Source organism: Trachinotus anak, unplaced genomic scaffold (assembly GCF_046630095.1).
Source record: "Trachinotus anak isolate AG129_WGS33_773 ecotype Australia unplaced genomic scaffold, CSIRO_AGI_Tana_v1 ptg000007l, whole genome shotgun sequence".
Lineage (NCBI taxonomy): Eukaryota > Metazoa > Chordata > Actinopteri > Carangiformes > Carangidae > Trachinotus > Trachinotus anak.
In genome coordinates this window covers 26,046,990-26,065,226 of record NW_027273858.1, presented here as the reverse complement: position 1 = coordinate 26,065,226, position 18,237 = coordinate 26,046,990, and the positions used below count along the sequence as shown (strand labels likewise).

The following is an 18,237-nucleotide window of genomic DNA, read 5'->3' as shown; positions in this document are numbered from 1 at the left end:
GGTGAACGCTGATGATGCGACGTCCTGCTTGGACACAATGACGCTGGATCTCTGGACACATCTGCTGAAGATTGTCAGGATGGATCAGGCTGCAAAAAGATCCTCTCCAGGTGACCTGAGGAGAGGACAGGAGGTGTGAGGAAGACGAGAACAGACAGGGTTGAACAGCATTTACTTCTGTATCAGTAGCTAAACTACACATGTATGTCTGGTGGATATATTTAGTTACTGTGGTTACGCTGCGAAAATGGCAGAAGGTTAAAACCTATGGAAGCATGTAGCATAATTTCTGATTGGTTTCTGTAACAAATAACTGTGAGGCAGCTCTGTTCATGGAGCAAAGAAATGCATCTCTTTTGTAATGAAATCTTGGTTTATGCCAAATCACTGCATATATAAAAGCTACTTTAAAGACAACAGTGACACACACTGTGATGTTACACTGTTAGTGTGTTTTAGGTCGGTGTGTTTTCTCGTCAGTCTTCTGGTCCCAGAGCTGATCCTGAGATGTGTTCTGTTGCATCCTGGATGTGAGATTAACTGTTGTGCTGGCAAAGAGACCTGTGTGAATGAAGTAATGTGGGTCACCAGATGTAAAGTACAGTGACACAACCAGACTTGCCTCACTGTTTTGGACATCTGTCACCTGTCAGAGAGAAGATGCAGGAAGATTAAAGTGTGCTGATGAAAGACAGATAGTGAGACCTCAATTAAAACAGATGAAAATCACACTGAAAACAAAAATCTTCAAATTATTGCTATTGGATGAACAGGTCTGAACTTTTTAAATCTCTTACACTGTTGCAAACTCCAGTGCCACCACTGGCTTTAATGTACTTGAACAGGACAGTCTGATCATCCTGCTCTGCCATAATGTCAGGATCTGAAAATGATCTGCTGGTACTTGGTTTTAACTATTGTAGTGTGTTGGATTCTTGTCCTGCACCAAAAAGATGTTTGCATTTTGAAAGTTTTATCTTCGGCTCCATCTGCTGCACCATCTGCTGCAGCTGTGTAGTGTTTACCACTCACATTTAGACTTAAGAGAGTTGTGGTCATCTCTAGCTCGTCCACCACTTTTATGATCACTCAGTGCAATTTGTGCCAAATGCTCGGTGGAGGTGCAACAGTCAGGGAGCAGAATAAGAGACAGAGCTGAGTCTCAGGATCAGGCTCAGCTCTGAGTGGAGAGAAGAGGGGTGGTGTGAGGATGGAGAGGCGACTAAAACGTTACATGTGAACCCATTTCAAACACACAGCACGCTCTATGCAGGACGCTAATGTTTTCTAAGCATGTTGATAAAAATGAGAAGTTGGTTCCACCTCGCCTGACATCATCTTTTAATATGTTCATTATAAGTCAATAAAAACAATAACTTTTAGCTACAGACAGGTAAAACCATCCAACAGTCTGGTAGGGTTTTGTGTTGCTCCTGGAAGGCTCTCCCACTGCCAACTGGTTGTGGGTGAGGGGCCACACTGAGACTAAATATAATTATCATGTGCTGTTAATACCTCAAACTCAAACCTGTTCATACTAATGTTTTCCATTCATAGATCATAGTTGTATCTAATAGAGACATTGATTTCACTGCTTGCATATGTTGCACCATGTTTCTCAATTTTGACTTTAATTCATTATATAAGTTTTTGCAATTTCCCCTTTTGTTTTTTTTTTTTACCTCATATGTATAGATGTATCTGTATGTCTGTGTACTTAGAAATACACATACTGTATATCTGAGGAAGGTCTATGGCAGGGGACCCCCCTCAGATATTGTATCCCTGGAGCCCAGTTGCCCTCAGCTCACCCACAGACATGGAGGTGTGGTGTTCTGCTAGCAGACACCCGCACAGTGAAAACTAGTTCTAGGGACTTTATGATTTGTCAGGTTGTGAAAAATTTTGTTTTCTGATGTGTTTGCTCCACGAGCATGACCATAGATGGATTATGAAAAATGAGGTCTCTGGCCATAGACGGTTAAAAGCCCCCAGCCTTCCTATACAGCACCCCCAGACAACTACAGATGATGCCGTCACATCATTTGTAGTTTCCAGTTTTCCATTTCTTGAGGAATCCTCCTCATCTCTGTTGTGAATCCAAGAAGCATTGAGATTGCAGTTGTGTAACTAACTTTATTTATTATTATTATTTATTCATAATTCCTCTGTCCCCTCCTGAAACCATCATTTGTTCCCCCTGTTGATGATAAAGAAAGCATGGGTGGACGACACATCAACACATTACTCCACTAAGTGTGTTTCCTGTCAGACATCAAAACCTGACTGCACCGCTCAGAAGTCACCGCTTTCACTCAGACGCCTCCACCTGCACCTGCTGAATGATTCTGGTTCAGATCTGAGGTGATGACTCTCTCTCTCTCTCTCTGTCCTCATTCTGCAGGTCTCTCTGCCTCTGGAGCAGCAGGATCCAGATCCACCACCACTCATCTTTACTATTAACCACTGTTACCTGTCATTATTATTGATAACACCATATACAGCTGTTCTGGTCTCTCTCTCTCTCTCTCTTCTCTCCTCTCTCCTCCCCCACCCCCTCTTTTTATCTCCTCCTAAACCCAACCGGTCGAGGCAGACCCCCCCACCCTTTCTTCCTGTTAAAAGGGAGTTTTTCCTCCCCCCTGTCGCCAAGCGCTTGCTCGTTGTGGGAACTGTTGGGTTTTTCTCTGTAAGTAAGGTCTTGACCTTACCCTGTAAAGTGCCTTGAGATAATGTATATTATGATTTGGTGCTATACAAATAAAATTGAATTGAATTGAATTGAATTGAATTGAATGACAGTGGAGTCATCATCTGTTAAGATGTCTCTGCTGGCAGTTCCTCCACAGACATTTCTCCTCTGAGCTTCTCTGGTTTCATGTGGTCACTGTTTGAGGCACAAAGAGGTGAAATTAGTCAATATTTCAACAAAAAACAAAGATTAGAGAAAAGACATGAAGCTTAGCAAAGGTTCAGTCAAGAAAACAATCTTCATGCTTCGGTATCTATGCTCTCTATCTCTCTCTCTGTCTATGGTCGCTTTGCACATCTTTGACTTTTTGTCTCTTTGTTTGTTGTCACTGTCTCTGTGTGGTAGCTTTGTGTCTCTCTATGGAAGTGTTGCCTCACTTGTGTCTCTTTACCATTAATGTTTCATCCTCTCTAGTAGTTTTGTTCTTTGTGATCCTTTTTTGTTGACTGAGCTCTGTGACTTTCAAACAAGAAATATGAAGTCACTTCATACAGAAGCTTTGGCCCATTCAGTCGTCCACCCATGCTTTCTCTAAAGTCAGATTTTGAATGCAGAGCTTTTACTGGTAAGGACATAGTTTCAGACTGTATTGGTGCTTTATCACAACAGTTCAGTTCAATCTGATTCACCAGCTTCACTGATCCTGATCAGCTGTTCTCATCCATCTGTTATCAACTGGTTCAGTTAACTCTGAGTTTACTATTTCAGCTATGAAGACGTTCATGTTATTCATTACAAGCCAGGCAACATGAATAGATGAAGAGTGGAGTACTTGTATGTGAGAGGATTAAATGCTGAGGCTCATGGGAAAATAAAGTTGTTATTGAAACCAATATTTAGAAGTAGAAATTTTCATAGAAATAAACCTTCAATTCACTTTTCCACGTTCAGCAGTCTAGTACAGAAGATTAATGACATAATGACAATGACACAAAAATAATTTTTGACCCATTCATCAAGTCTAGATCATTATATCAGGGAATACAAACCCTAACCCCTACTGTCATACATCAGACAGCATGAAGGCGAAAGGGGTTTTAAACTGCATTCTGTCCTGAAGACTTAAAGTTAACTGCACCCTGAGCTGCAATAATGGACAATGTAAAATTATTATTCTTACACTGCAGCATTAACCACCTCAGGTTTCTCTGACACAGGATCTTGGTTTTAGGTCCCAAACACAACATCAGTCAGGCTGATAACATCACGCTGCGATATCAAAGTGGAGGGAAATCCCTGTGGATTATATCAAAATGTTTTAGCATCAGTTTAGTTTTTATAAACCTGTAGCTGAAGATGTTTTTGAAGCTTGCATTTTCTGGGCCTTGGACCTAGGCTGAATGGATCCAGTAAACATTTGTACCACGGCCTGATCTACTATTATGAGGTCCTCAATCATAAAAAACTCACACACTTCAACATATCATGTACTCTTTAAGCCTTGAACCATTTTAGAAATTGAGACATTTCAACCTCAGTTGTGCTTTATATTTTCAGACAAATGCTGAGGGGAAAAAAATGAGATAAAGCACAACGGTTAAAGTTTTGAAAATCACAGAAAGTGCAGTTTTATTGAAAATACGTTGTTGAAAGACAAAACGTTACTAAAGGTCTACAACATTTTTCACACACAAGTATTTACAGAATGATAATTCACAATGGGTATGAATGTGTTTGCATGTAAAGTCAGTATGTGTTTCAGATTTTGTTGATGTTGGCAGCGGGCAGGGTGGATTTGTCCAAGTCATCAAAGTACGGGTGAGTCATGGCTTCCCGCGCCGAGATCCTCTTAGGAGGATTGTAGGTCAACATTTTCTACAACAGAGAAGAAGACGGGGAAGAGGAGACAGTTTAATGTGCAGCAACATTAGGTGATGATAACCTGTTTCACAGTGAGGATGGTCAGTAAGAACTGGGAGCCTCTAAATGCTGACGATATCTGACATGTTTGTCTCATTATGGAGGAAAGGCTTTAAAAGAGTAGCCGTTTAATAGCAACCTCCCTGTTAGTTCACATGACTAACTCTAGATTCACATTCCTGTATTTCAGTTTCTCTGTTGCTTTGGCAGTAGACAAATGAAAATCTGTGCACTTCTCATATTATCTGAGCCAACTGTCACAACCAGAAACAAATGTTAAGAGCTGCCAACTAGAGCTGAAAGCATTAGTCAGTTCATCACTTAGTCTATCAACAGGAAACTAATCAGTGACTTTTGATGATCAATTCAATGTTTCGATCATTTCAAATAAAAATGGAAAAAAATTTTGCTGGTTTGTGTCTCAAATGTGCAGATTTAATGATTTTCTTTGTTTCATTCATTGTAAACTGAACATCTTTGGGTTTTGCACAGATGTGACAAAGTTATCACCTTAGGCTCTGAGAAACTGTGACAGACTTGATAAATGACTTTGGTGACAGTGACGAGCGTTCTAAAATACTGATGCTGAATTAGTTGACTGTCATTCTCAGTCAGAGGGAGACACAAGACAAAAGAAAAACTCTAACCTCAGAAGAAGTCCCAACTTTACATAGGTGCAATATGACACTGATGGAGTACATGACTAACCATTTCTAACACAACTTAACAACAACTTAACCACAGTACGTTATTAACAAATACAGCCAGAATATATTTGAATGTCAGGACCGTAAAGGTTTAAAGTTACAGAGTAAGAGAAAGTGTACCACTACAGATAAATTCTGTTTTTCCATCTAAACTAAGTCTATCTGTCCTCTGATTTTTATCTGACTGACTGGTTTAAAGAGTAGAAACCTTGGAAAACCAGTGTTAACCTCACAAGGTAACAAGTACCTGCATCATTTTTATCTGATATTTGTTATGCAGACACATGATGTTTAAAATTGAGCTGTTTGTTACTACACAGACACACGGTGCAGGCCTGAAGATTAAGACATCGGAGTAGTCCTTACTGCCAGGAGGTCCAGGCCATTCTTATCCAGGTTCTTCACCATTGATGACAGGTTCCCAGACTTCCATTTAGGGAAGGTGTTTTTGTAGTCGGGTAGGCTCTCTACATCAGGCCACACGTCATTGTTTGGGGTTCCCAGAGTCCTGGAAAAACATACAGAAGTAATCAAAGAGGGTCTTGCAGAGAAGAACAGCTACAAGAACCTCAGAACTAAACCTACATTTTGACTGGAGGAACCAGGGACCTGTACCTGTCCCAGTGACACTACTTCATGATACTTCATACTTCAGGAACTTTCAGGGAGGGGCTTGCAGGGCTGAATGTTGCTGCTGCTCAAATACTGCAGTTAGTTACATGTTTTTTTTAAATATTTTTCCATGTCTGTGTCATTTTCAGATTCGGCCTAGACATAGACAACTATAGTGAAAGGTGTCAATTTTACGATATGATATTAATATGACATCAGCAGGTCTTTTCTCTGTCTTGCTGGGAGACATGTGTTACATGTGAAAAATAGGCGAGACGCCAAATCTCTAAATCACACGACACAGCCCTGCAGACAGTGTGTGCCCCAACTCATTAACATGATCGGCGAAAAGAAAACCGAGTCTTTCCGCAACACACACACACAGACACACACACCTCTATCTTTGTGAGCCCCTTACCCTAACCTTAACCATAACAACTGAGTGCCTGACCCTAACCTTAACCTAAACCTAATTCTAACCATAACTCTAAAGCCAAGTCTTAACCCTCAAAATGTGATTTTAAGGTGTCTCAAAAAGTGAGGACTGGCCAAAATGTCCTCACTTTCCCAAAGTGCCCCCACTCTGTTAGTAAAATACTACATAGTAATCCTTACTATGTAGCAAGTACAAGTACAAGTACAAGTACAAGTACAAGTACAAGTACAAGTACAAGTACAAGTACAAGTACAAGTACGTACACACACACACACACACACACACACACCTAACAACTCTGATCATAGCAGCAGCATCACTCTAACGGAAGTCGGTGTGCTGGCACTGTGTGGAAAAAATGTGATAACTCACAGTTGTCTTCAGCAACTACTTTACATGTTTTAATTCACATTGGAGTCCAAGAGCTGATGAGGGTTTTACTAAACAGATGTAAGTGTGGTGTGGTGGGTCTACCTGAAGATCCTGAAGAGCTGGTCTATCTCTGAGTCTCCATGGAACAGAGGCTTCTTGGTGGCAAGTTCAGCAAAGATGGTTCCAGTGCTCCACACGTCGACAGGGGTTGAATATCGGGGTGAACCCAGGAGGACCTCTGGAGCCCGGTACCAAAGAGTTACAACCTGTGAACACACAAAAGGGTTGTGTGTCATGTTATCACGCACTGTTAATGACGCTCTACCTCTGACTGCTGTCTCCATGCAGTTTTAGTCCATGAGTTGCAGCAGTGTGTGAATGGACTCTTACCTCATGGGTGTAGACCCTGACAGGGACACCAAAGGCCCGAGCAAGGCCAAAGTCTGCCAGTTTGATGACGCCCTTGTTGTCGATCAGGAGGTTCTGGGGTTTCAGGTCCCGGTGGAGGACTCGACGACAGTGACAGAAATAAATACCCTCCAAGATTTGGTAAAGGTAGCTCTAAAAGGTGGGGTGTGGGGTGTGGGGGGGTCGACATGGAGATGGACATGTGTTTAGAGTTGTGAAACTGAACTGACAGAACAAGAGAAATGGCACGTTGATCCATTTGAAGAGCAGTGGTTCCCAAACTGAAACCTGAGCAGTGTTTCCTATACACTGATTTATTTGTGGTGGCCACTACAATATCAACATTGTTTACCACTTATCTGCACTGCACTGCGTAAGTATGCTTATGTGTAGGAATACAGAAATTCAAAGGTTAAGATAAAGCAGCAGAAATATTCAAAATATAGCATGCACTTCAACTGATACTGGATTTTATGTGTAGGATTATAAGATTTCTAACTCAAGTCAGTTTGGCTGTATAACCAGTTTGACGGGAATGAGACAAACTGCCACAAAGTAATTAACGTGGCCAGAAATTCAAAGCACATGACTGATGTGAGAGTTTTAGGCCACCATGTTGCAGTAACACAACTGTCAAACTACTGTTCCACATAAATAGACTGAAGATCCATCTGATAAACTGCACTGAGTTTACTGATCACTAACACATAATTACCTTGACCAGCATTGGTTCCATGTACTGGCCAGAGGGGATGGAGTCCAGGTACTTCTTCAGGTCCATGGACAGGAACTCGAAGATGAGGTAGAGACGAGACTCCTGCATCAGGACATCAAGGAGTCTGGGGTATACACAAACACACACACAGGCTTAGTCCATGCTGTATTTACACGCTTTCATACACTGACTCTTACAATCCTTGTTTGATCACATGCTGTATGTGATGTTTTAGGCTGGATGCTTATACTGTAACAGGCTTCCACGAATTAAAACATCATCTGGCAACACTCCGGCAATCGAATATGTCAAAATCAAAATCTGGGAGAATAATTTTACTTATACAGCCTCTCTTCTGACTGCAAAGACAGAGGACGCACTCATATTAACCGTTCTGGGACCTGCGGCTCGTTTGCTCAGCCTTTTTCTTATCTATATTTTTTTGTTTTTATAGCCACTCAACATTATTACTGATTTTTTCTCATCATTGCACCTTGTCTACAAATAGGAGAAACGTATCATATTCTCCCCAGCACTTGTAGTGTCAATTCAGCTTCCCCACACCACACACTCTGTGCATGACTGTGTTACTCCTAGTTTCCATCACAGTTAGTTTTGTGGTTAAGTCATTTTAAGACAAGACTCAATTGTAAAAACACCTGCCACTGTCCTTTTACAGCCTCTGTTCATTCATTTTGGACTCTGAGATGCCAGAAAGCTATCCTCATAGGAACTGGCAGACATAGAGGAGCAAGAGGAAGAAGAGGAGAATGAGCGGTGTCACATGGGAGATTTACAGACTACTTTTGGAGAGATTGAGGAGACCCTTCGAGAAAGTGGGGGAGAAGTGTGCTGTTTCAGCCTATGTGGAGGTGACGACTCTGGGTATTTGCTGGCCACTATGAGCCCCTGCAGCTTGTCAACCACCTCAGCCAGCAGGTTGAGCGCCTGGGCGTTCTCTTCCACGCTGTCTGTAATCATTTCTGTTGCAGCAATTGCAGAAAACCGACTCAGGGTCTCCTAGACTTTTAGGGGGCAGCCCTAAACTCCACTTAGAGAGAGTTGCATCATCACCGCGCTGACATAGTAGCAAACAACAAAATCTGCTCATTTTAGAATTCACAAAAATAGCATTTAATACAAGGCTATTTTACCGGATGGCAATGCATGTTGCTGTGTGGTGATGTATTCTTCTGATTTGTACACAACATGTTGAAATTATTTTGGAGAGATGCAGATGAAAAAGGGGTTGATGGTATGCAACAGTTGTTCTAGTGGCACGTGTCATTTCTGAGTGGCAGTCGCACTGGTCTGTGTAAAGTGGCATTTCCAGTAGACAATGAGTGACATACAGTTTATTGGCGCATAAGTCAGTAAAACGGCAGCAGCATACCAAAAACTGACAGTGACATACCTCAGAAGTGACATAGGACACTACAACAACAGTGGCAGACCATCTGCTACTTTTTGACCTTGTTGCAGATGTTACGTATTTTGGGGCCTGTTTGACTGGGATGTAATGCAGCTGTTCTCTAAAAGAGTCTCCAGATGCCATTAGCATTTCATAGAATGGAAAATCATATCTGACTTTTAAAATCTTTTAACTTGAAAGAATTTGCATTAACACCTTCTACTGCATACAAAGTGAGCATACCGTACAACGTTGGGGTGCTTCAGCTCTTGAAGCAGAGAGACCTCTCTGACAGCAGTGCTGGGAACACCCTCCTCCTCACTCTCCAGACGGATCTTCTTCATGGCCACAACCTGCCCTGTGACCTTGTGCCTGCCCTTATACACCACGCCATAGGTACCTGCAAGAACAAGTTACCAGTGTAATTCTGATTGTATGAAACTGAGCCAAACACTGAACAAACGTAACAGTTGATTGTTGATTGAATTACCCATAATGATAATGGAAGGATGTTAGGAACAATTTGTCAATGTAACTCTACAGGCATGAAGCCCAAACCTTCCGTGATTTCAGCAACAATACATTAATAGATAAAGTCAAGGAAACATTCAGACCAACCTTCTCCAATTTTCTCTATTTTCAAGTAGTCTTCCATTATTGCCTGAAAAAACAAAACAAAACTGTTATACTTCAAAAACAATCATTACTTCCCAATAGCTTCAGCTGATCCTTACCTTTTCATTACACACTCAGATGTCATTACTGGGACATATCTACTGATGACATTCGGTTGAGGTGCCCATTTTACTTGCAGTGTAAAATGTGGGATTGTAAGTAACAAGACTGGGAGAGGCTGGCGTAACTCGCAGAGACATAATCGACAGCTTGAATTCAGCACATTATGTGGTTGACTGTTGATCCAACCATGTACAGCAGAGCTTCATAGACTTTTTTTTTAATCAAACAGAGACTAAGTCGGTGATTCAAACTGAACTGGAAACACATTAACGTTGGAGTTATCTTGCCTGAAAAACTGCTGCAGTACAAAGTTATTCTTTTTCGGTGTTTTGTGGCATTAGCTATAACTTAACAGGTAACTAATGTTAGTGTGAGACAGCCATGATATAAACTGGTTACCGTTAACGTTTACCGTTTTCTTCATGCTAGGTGAGCATGATAAGGTCGCCAACGTTAGCTTAGCTAATGCTAAATCGTCGAGTTTACCGACTGTCTACGTTCCAGCGGAAGCTGACCAATTTCTGTCCAGATTCTTTCTGTCTACGTCTTCAACTAACCTGAAAGATTATTCAGCTCCTGTTTCAACCTGTGTAAAATATGATAATAATTACCGGACTGTCCTGGCTCGCTGCTGTGTGTACTCTCTCTGTACAGACTGCCGCTGGAATGCTCACTCTTTTGAATTCACCACAATTCTGCAGTGGTTCAAAACTGCCCAATGAACGCAGGCGGTGCATTTTAAAACAGCCAATCAGGAAAGGGGACGCAGTCACGTGGGATGAGCGGGAGCGAACGCGCCGACGCAGCGAACGGCTCGCTGCCCAGAGTGTGGTCTTCCAGGCAGACACCGCATCCCTCTCCCGAGCAGACTTCCTGTCAGGAGGGTTGTAGCTGTAGAACTAATCGGAATTTCAGGCAGGCTTACATGTATGTTTGCATTTATCTTTATTAAAACGACGCCCTAACCCTGGGTTAGCCTGTGTACCACAACCAAGTCCCAGAGAATGAACTTCTTTCACAACAATGTCCGGACAGCCGATATACAACACACTTCGTCTTTCTACGTAGTTTAGTTACAATTATGAGGCCTAAGTAAGGTGATGGATAAGAGAATAATAGTTGTTTTGTCGGGTGTAGTGCTCAGATTTTACTCACCAGTGCAGCATTTGCCAGTCATTTTGGAATATGCACAGAAAAGCAGAGCAACATGTTTCAGGTCAATGGAAGAAAATACCCAGACAGTGTATACAAGACTGAATGGACGGTTAGAAGCGTCTTGAGCTCAGGCTGAGGAGGTGGACAAGTGTTACAGTCCTACTTGAAAGTTGGGTATAAGACTGGCACTAACATAGTAGCTCTGTGTTTAATATGATGGAGTATATGTTTGCATATATTTCAGCAGTGCTGTGGAGTAAGAAAATTCTTAAAATTTATAAAGGTTAGTATTGGCACGGCTGACTTTTAACATTTGTTGTTTGGCCTCTATTACACAGTTTTATTATTTCTCTGGAAACCAATTACCTATTACCCTACCTCAACTAGATGACTGAAATTAGCAGCAATTATGCCATTATGATAACTGATTAATCATTTAAGTAATTTTTAAGCAAAAATAACAAAACAAAACAGAACCCTGGTAGCAGCTTCTCAAAAGTAAATCTTTGAATATGTTAACTTCAGGGAATAATGATGAGCATTTTTCATTATTCTCAGACACTTTATTCAATAAACAGTCATTTATTAATTAGAGAACTGAGGCTGTTTTGAGAGCAAGCTGAGGGACGATCCAGTATCAGTATGGATTTCCTTATAAAGTGCTCAGTGAGTGTTTATGCACCTACATAATTATAACGACAGCATATTGAGAAAAGAAAATAGCACTGAATTAACAAGAAAATGTCTGATAAATGTCATTTGTTTTAAATGTAACCTTGACATTACAGTATTTTTTCTGTATGTGCCAAAAACCCAACTGACCTTGAATGTGATAAAGATCCTTTTTATGTGAATACACCATGTTTATCTGTGAATGAAGACACATGAGAGACAGCTGGGTTGAGCTGAGTGTGGCTGACCTTACAGCCCCAGACTTGACTTTATTCAGCTTGAACATTTACATGTAAGTTACAACCACAGGGATTCTTAAATGAATGGCACAATATAGTTCTATGTATTTTTCTAAATGTTTTGTCAGTGATTACAGACTATTAACAACATTACACCTTTACAGCCTAAAAATCATGAAACCTGTGGATCTGTCTCACGCTGTCAGTGCTGTGATGAAAACCTCGTATCAGCTTGAGAGTGACAACAGCCCCCATTCATCCAACCACCTTAAAGGCTTCAGACACTTAGAATAAATAAAACCTCATCAGAAATACGGTAAGATTGAAGTGCTGTAAGACACATACACACCTCTCGCAATCAATTTAATGAAGCTGTTGCACAGCATCTAAAGGATCAATAATTTAACTGCAGACTAAGCAGGCGTCATCTGTGGAAACCTGTCTCATGATTTCCTTATTGACATATACAAAAAGCATGCCTTAATTCAAGTGTGATGGATCCTGGTGTACTAAAAAAAAAGGCTTGGAGTAGTGAAATCTACATGTCCTGTATAAGACACAGGACAGAACAGAGACATTACGCTTTTTGTTACTGCACTTCAAAGAACTGGCCTCAAAGAAGCCCAGTGTGTGTGATCACTCTGGGCCTGGACATGGATGGATGATGAGAAAATGGGCCCCCACTTCTATATAGTCGTTTTGTATCTTGTTGTGGTCACTTTGTGTTTTCTAACAGCTCTTTTACTTTCAAACGAGAAATATTCAGTCACTTCATACTGAGGCTCTTGCCCAGGGACCACCAGACCTTTTGGGCCCTTGGGGCTGGTCAGTAATCCATATATGTTTATGCATCTTACACATTTTAGGTAGCCTGTCTATTCACACATTTCATGCAAAATCCCGCCCCAAAAAATTGTTTTTAGCATTAATTATAAAGATGAAAATATTACAAGTAAAAATGAATATGCTATTTTAATATGACAAAGCAACATGTACTTTAATATTATGTAATTCCAGAGTTTGGATGTAAAATTTGCCTATTATTCACAGTTCTACTTTGATACACTGGTCTTACAGTAGTTGTGCACTAACAGATATTTCAGGTGACTTCACCCGTTTCAAAGGTTCAAACCGGATCAACATGGACTCAAAGACGGGCCCTCAACCCTCTTGAAAAAGTGCCACTTTTGATGAGTTGTCAGTGGTGACCTCATGACCTCAGGCTGCTATAATGGGTGTATCGAGTCAACTAAGTCATTCCCTCAACCCTGCCTTCCTGCAAGTCCTATCAATTATATCCCCTTGGTTTACACTGATAAACAGATCGGTCACTGTGTCCCACAGCAAAATCCTGTTTCAAGAGGAAGGACTGTATTGTATTTTGTATTTTTCTAAAGGTCAGACGTGAATACTGACCAGTTGATGCATTAGGTCCAATATCTTCAGTCAAAGCATCAAACACTGATTGTGTTTACATGCAGGCAGGATTGGTACTTGTCTATTATGGTTTTTGGCTCAACACACACTAAGAAAAAACATCATTTATCTGTTGTATTTTGTGAAAACCCAACAATGTACAACACAGGCAATGGGGCAATGTGATGAAAGCTGCACACTGTTTGTATGAACAGTTTCTTCATTACACTGTTGTTACTCTTCTCCAGGCATTTACCCTCCATCACAGTAAAGACTCCAGCAGCTCCGTGTTTTCACTCAGACAGTAAAGTCAGTGCCACATATCACCAATGCGTTTTTCTGATGTGGAAATGTTAATTTTGAATAATGCACAAAACACACTCATAAACATAATGCACAGACTCATGGGCAGCCTCTGTAATATTACACTAGTACCATGTGAGAATAAAGATAAGATTGTGCATATACAACACTGAGTGACAGAGGTATCACAAGTTTTCAGACCATGGGATTATTTTCAAATACTAAAATGACTTATAAGAGTTTTAGGATGTAATTTCATTACACCTCACAATCTGAAAGACTGAACAGAGTGCATGATAATAACTTTGTTATTCTTGAGCCTCACCAGTGGGCCTGAAAATGTACCGTTTGTCCTGGGGTGGTGCTAGAGAAAAGGTGACAGAGGCTTTAAAATCAAAAGGGGTTCATCTGCTTGGAAACGTGAGTGTGGTCAGGAAACAGTTGCATTATTCTTGATATTTTTGCCTGAAGGTGGCGCTAATAGGAAGATCATGGAACGTCCAAAATGCAAAGAGGTTTCCAGATGCCAAGTGCTGGATGAAGACTCTGACCTTATGCTGGCGGTATGGAAAAGTCAGGTCAGAGGGTGGCCTAAACCACGACGTCCTCCTCTGAGGAGCACGAATATCCACAGCAAACTTAACGTCTTGTCAGTACTTGAGATATCTCACTCTGTGACCAAGCAGTGGAGTGACACTTGTGTCCTTAAGCCCCGCTGCTGCTGGGGCAGAGAAGTTCATGTAGTTTTAATGAACCCTAAAGGAGAACTTGTGTTAAAATCATATCCACATTTACTATATATGTTCAATGACAATTCAAAGCAACACACTGTATTCATCAGTTTTTAAACGGTAAAACAGTGAAGATCATGATTTCAGAGATGACGGACCGAGCCTGAAGTGGACTCAGGTTTGTAGATTCCTCAGAGTCGGTCTCTGTCTGTCTGTGTTTAAGACACCATGCAGTGGAGACGTCTGGGACAAACACATGAGCAGTGTCCTACAGACATCCCTCATGACAATATACAGACATGATTAGAGTATTTCAGACAGTCACGAGTCTGTCAGCGTTTGACTGGACGGTGGGATGATGGGTGTATGTCTGATGTTCGGTTTGGAGACAGTGACGGTGTCTTCTCGCTCCTTAACACCTTTCTTTACATCTTCTTTTTAAATATCATTCTCTTCCCCATTCTTCCCATTCTCTTCTTTCACACTTTAGCTCTCCTCCACTTGTCTGTCTCTCATGGTCCCCATCCCTCTCTCAGGTCAGAGGTCAGAGGTCAGCCATCACCACCATCACCAGGCTCAGCAGCCTCTCCTTGTGCTTTGCAGCTTTTTATAGATGAGATGAGGTGGAGAAACACAGTTTCAGGGTGTAAGGGTTGGACCCATCTGAAACCACAGACACACACACACACACACACACACACACACACACACACACAGATGTTAGGGTATCAAAGTACAACTAAACCAAGTATCAATGATTACATTAAAATGAATCAATGACCGACTATTAACACATTTACATCACATATTCATTGCTCAGAGGAGAGGCTCTGATTGGCTGACTGTTTTCTGAGTGATCAAATAATAGATATAGCAGATTTCAGGTAAACCAAATCCTGCAAGGTTGGATGGTGGGTCCAGGTGGGCGGGGCTTGGGGCTTGGCTGAGAGCGGTGACTGCTTTTTTGTGACATCACAAAGTTCCAGAAGTCCTGACGGCTGGTTTTAAGGCTCAGTTTCTGAATACAGGCTGTGTGCATTTCTCTGGGGATTGAGGCATTGATACTTTTACAATATTAATATAGAACCTAGACCTGCTTTAGAATCAGAAAAAGACATGGACATCTACCTTCAGACTGTATGGACCTTTAACACTGGTTAGCTATGTGACCAAAGATGTTCCAGTTGGCACCATGGGAAGAGAAAAGTGTACACTGGATATAAATACATAGATTTCACTACCAGGTGTAAATATAGTCAAGCTGGATGAAATCTTGGCTGAGTGGACTTACTGGGTATCCTGATCTGGTAGTGATTGAGAACAGTAAGAACCTCCACAGCCTCGGTCTTATTGTCAAACTCCAACAAGCCAGAGATGGTCTTAGAGGAGGCTGAGAGAAAGATACAGAATGTGAGATGAAAAGAGAGGATTAGATGAGTGGGCACGGCAGCAGAGAAGGGGAGGACAGACATCTTTTCACAGATTGACTACAAAAGAATATCTGTTTCAAACTTGAACAAAACCCAATAAAAAGTCACACAGTAAAGTTCTACTCACGTTTGGCATCAAACATCTTGAATTTGACAAAGCCGGGCACGTCATGCTCCGTACACAGCTGCCAGAACACACACAATTAAGCATTAAACAAGATTTGATCTACAACTACAGTCACCACACAGCCTGACCTGGAGGTGGGTTTCTCCATCTGTCTCCACTTATTGAAGACATCTGACACTGCTCCTCCCTGCAGCATCATTTTTGTGATATCAGTTCAAAACTGTTTGGTATGATGATGAATCTACACAAACATGCACATTTTCAAGGATGATACTAAAAATGAACATCCATTGAACATTGTTTGTGTACATATATACACAATTTCAATATCTGCTGTTCATAAAATCAGGATAGGATGAGCCTCTCTTGGGGGGGGGGGGAACAGAACCGTGATCAGACAGAAGCACCGTACTCTGAGTAAATGGTCCTGTGATATGCACGGAGGAACGTTGTAATAGTGAAGCACTGCGGATGGAGGCTGGATGATGTTTTTGGAAGCCTGTCCAGCGCTGCTGAAGCGATTGTTCCTGGTCATGGCAAAGTCCTTATAGCTGCTGCTGCCGTCCTCCAACTCAAAGACCTGACTGGGGATCACTGCATGCTGCTTAGACACACTGCACACAACACAACACACTTGTGTTACCTACGGAGTCTGGATCAAATCATGAGAGCAAAAACACCGGCAACATATTGACAACATGTCACACATCAGGTTTGTGTGCAGTCATGTCATCATTCCACATCCAGTGACACAGTGAACTGTCGAGCACCACCCAGAGGACATGACCTGGGGCCCCATTTACTAAAGCTTTCCAACAAAAGGATCCAGACTCCCTGCTACAAATGTTCATACAGGTCAAGCACGATGATGAGGACATGAAAGTATTAATTATTGATTTAATGATCAGTTGATTGGCAACAAACTGATGAACAACAAGTTTTGTCATTAATCAACCAAACAAACCAAATTTTTTTTTTTTTCTCAATAACTATTTTTTAAAGACAAAATAATTAATTGAAAAATAACTATGAGATTAAAAACCTTTAAAGGCTTTTGGTGGTGCGTTGGTTATAATTCATGTTTCTGTGAGCTTTTTCAGATCATCCTCTCGGTTTTTAACACTTGAGACTGATGTTACACATTTTGGATCAATAATTTAGCAATATTACATTTTAATAAATAATAAAAATGTTTGCACGTGTTTGTGTCGATCTACTTCTCACCAGACGTTGAGTCTCTTGCCAAACACCTTGATGCTGTTGAGGTGTGTGATGGCTCTGTCCACAGCATACTCATCTCCCATCTCTACCAGCGCTGTACCAGGAACACTCTTCATGAACTTCACCTACATCCACACACACACACACACACACACAGAGTTAACAGCTGTCTAATAAAAGCAAAACACTGTGATCAAGCTGTACTTACAGCTCAGATCTTCCATCTGGAATGATTCCTTAAAGGAACAAAGGCCAGGTGCCCATATGTAGATTGCAACATGTTTTACTCGCTGTAATTATTTTTTCATACAACCCACTCCTAACAACCAGTCAGTAGAGCCCTCACTAAGATGTTTCCAGTGTGTGCATGAAATCTACAGTGTTTGTTCTAAGATGATATGGGGCTAATATGTGTTTTTATTTGCATTTATCAAGGGAATGAGGTCATTACTCTGCAGAATTTACTGTTTATTAATTTAACTGTAATCAGAGCTGTGAGCATGTTTTATGGTGTAGTTCAGCATTTCTAACCAAAGTTACAGAAGGTTCTTCTGGATTTGACTGCTTAGTTTGTTCAGTGTAATGCAGCTGTATAAATTCTTCTGATGACAGTGTTCACAGGTCTCGACCTTGGACACTATCATCATCAGGGTGGGAGTCACTCATGTCAGTCTCAAAATGCTGCGATGCTCTCAGCTCCAGTGGTGACTCAGTGGAGTCAGCTCCACTGCTCTGAACCAGACGCTGGTACAAGCTCCTCTACCACCATCCACTGTGACTGAATGTTCACTTAACAGTGCCACAGCAATCTGACAGGAGAGACACCCTGTGATATGTTTCACTGATCAGAGGTCAGTAATTGGGTTAGATCCTGACCCAGACGCTGTCCTTTCCAGACCTGGACTATAATCTATAAATTATTGAGGATTGTA

The 18,237-nt window shown here is 41.3% G+C and overlaps 2 protein-coding genes across 3 annotated transcripts in view; both read right to left on the bottom strand.

Moving 5' to 3' along the window:
* Positions 1 to 4,289: 4,289 nt before the first annotated feature.
* Positions 4,290 to 10,730, bottom strand: cdk1 (cyclin dependent kinase 1). 2 transcript variants are annotated; one of them, XM_071481644.1, is made up of 8 exons: positions 10,623 to 10,730; positions 9,892 to 9,934; positions 9,517 to 9,673; positions 7,863 to 7,986; positions 7,130 to 7,300; positions 6,842 to 7,005; positions 5,686 to 5,827; positions 4,290 to 4,567 (listed from the first exon to the last, which is right to left on the bottom strand). In XM_071481644.1, the coding sequence occupies exons 2-8, from the start codon at positions 9,926 to 9,928 to the stop codon at positions 4,451 to 4,453; spliced, it is 912 nt and encodes a 303-aa protein (XP_071337745.1). In that variant the 5' UTR covers positions 9,929 to 9,934; positions 10,623 to 10,730; the 3' UTR covers positions 4,290 to 4,450. The 2 variants fall into 2 exon arrangements, with proteins under 2 accessions (XP_071337745.1, XP_071337746.1); XM_071481645.1 differs by lacking the exon at positions 10,623 to 10,730 and adding an exon at positions 10,569 to 10,590.
* A 1,336-nt stretch (positions 10,731 to 12,066) lies between these two features.
* The window catches only part of LOC139623409 (heterogeneous nuclear ribonucleoprotein L-like), a 39,831-nt gene continuing 33,660 nt past the window's right edge, over positions 12,067 to 18,237 (bottom strand). The window contains exons 10-14 of the mRNA XM_071481643.1: positions 17,309 to 17,430; positions 16,497 to 16,698; positions 16,085 to 16,142; positions 15,819 to 15,917; positions 12,067 to 15,190 (exon numbers count right to left, since the gene is read on the bottom strand). Coding sequence (XP_071337744.1) covers positions 15,135 to 15,190; positions 15,819 to 15,917; positions 16,085 to 16,142; positions 16,497 to 16,698; positions 17,309 to 17,430 — 537 coding nt within the window. The 3' untranslated portion in view covers positions 12,067 to 15,134. The remainder of the gene's footprint in view (positions 15,191 to 15,818; positions 15,918 to 16,084; positions 16,143 to 16,496; positions 16,699 to 17,308; positions 17,431 to 18,237) is intronic.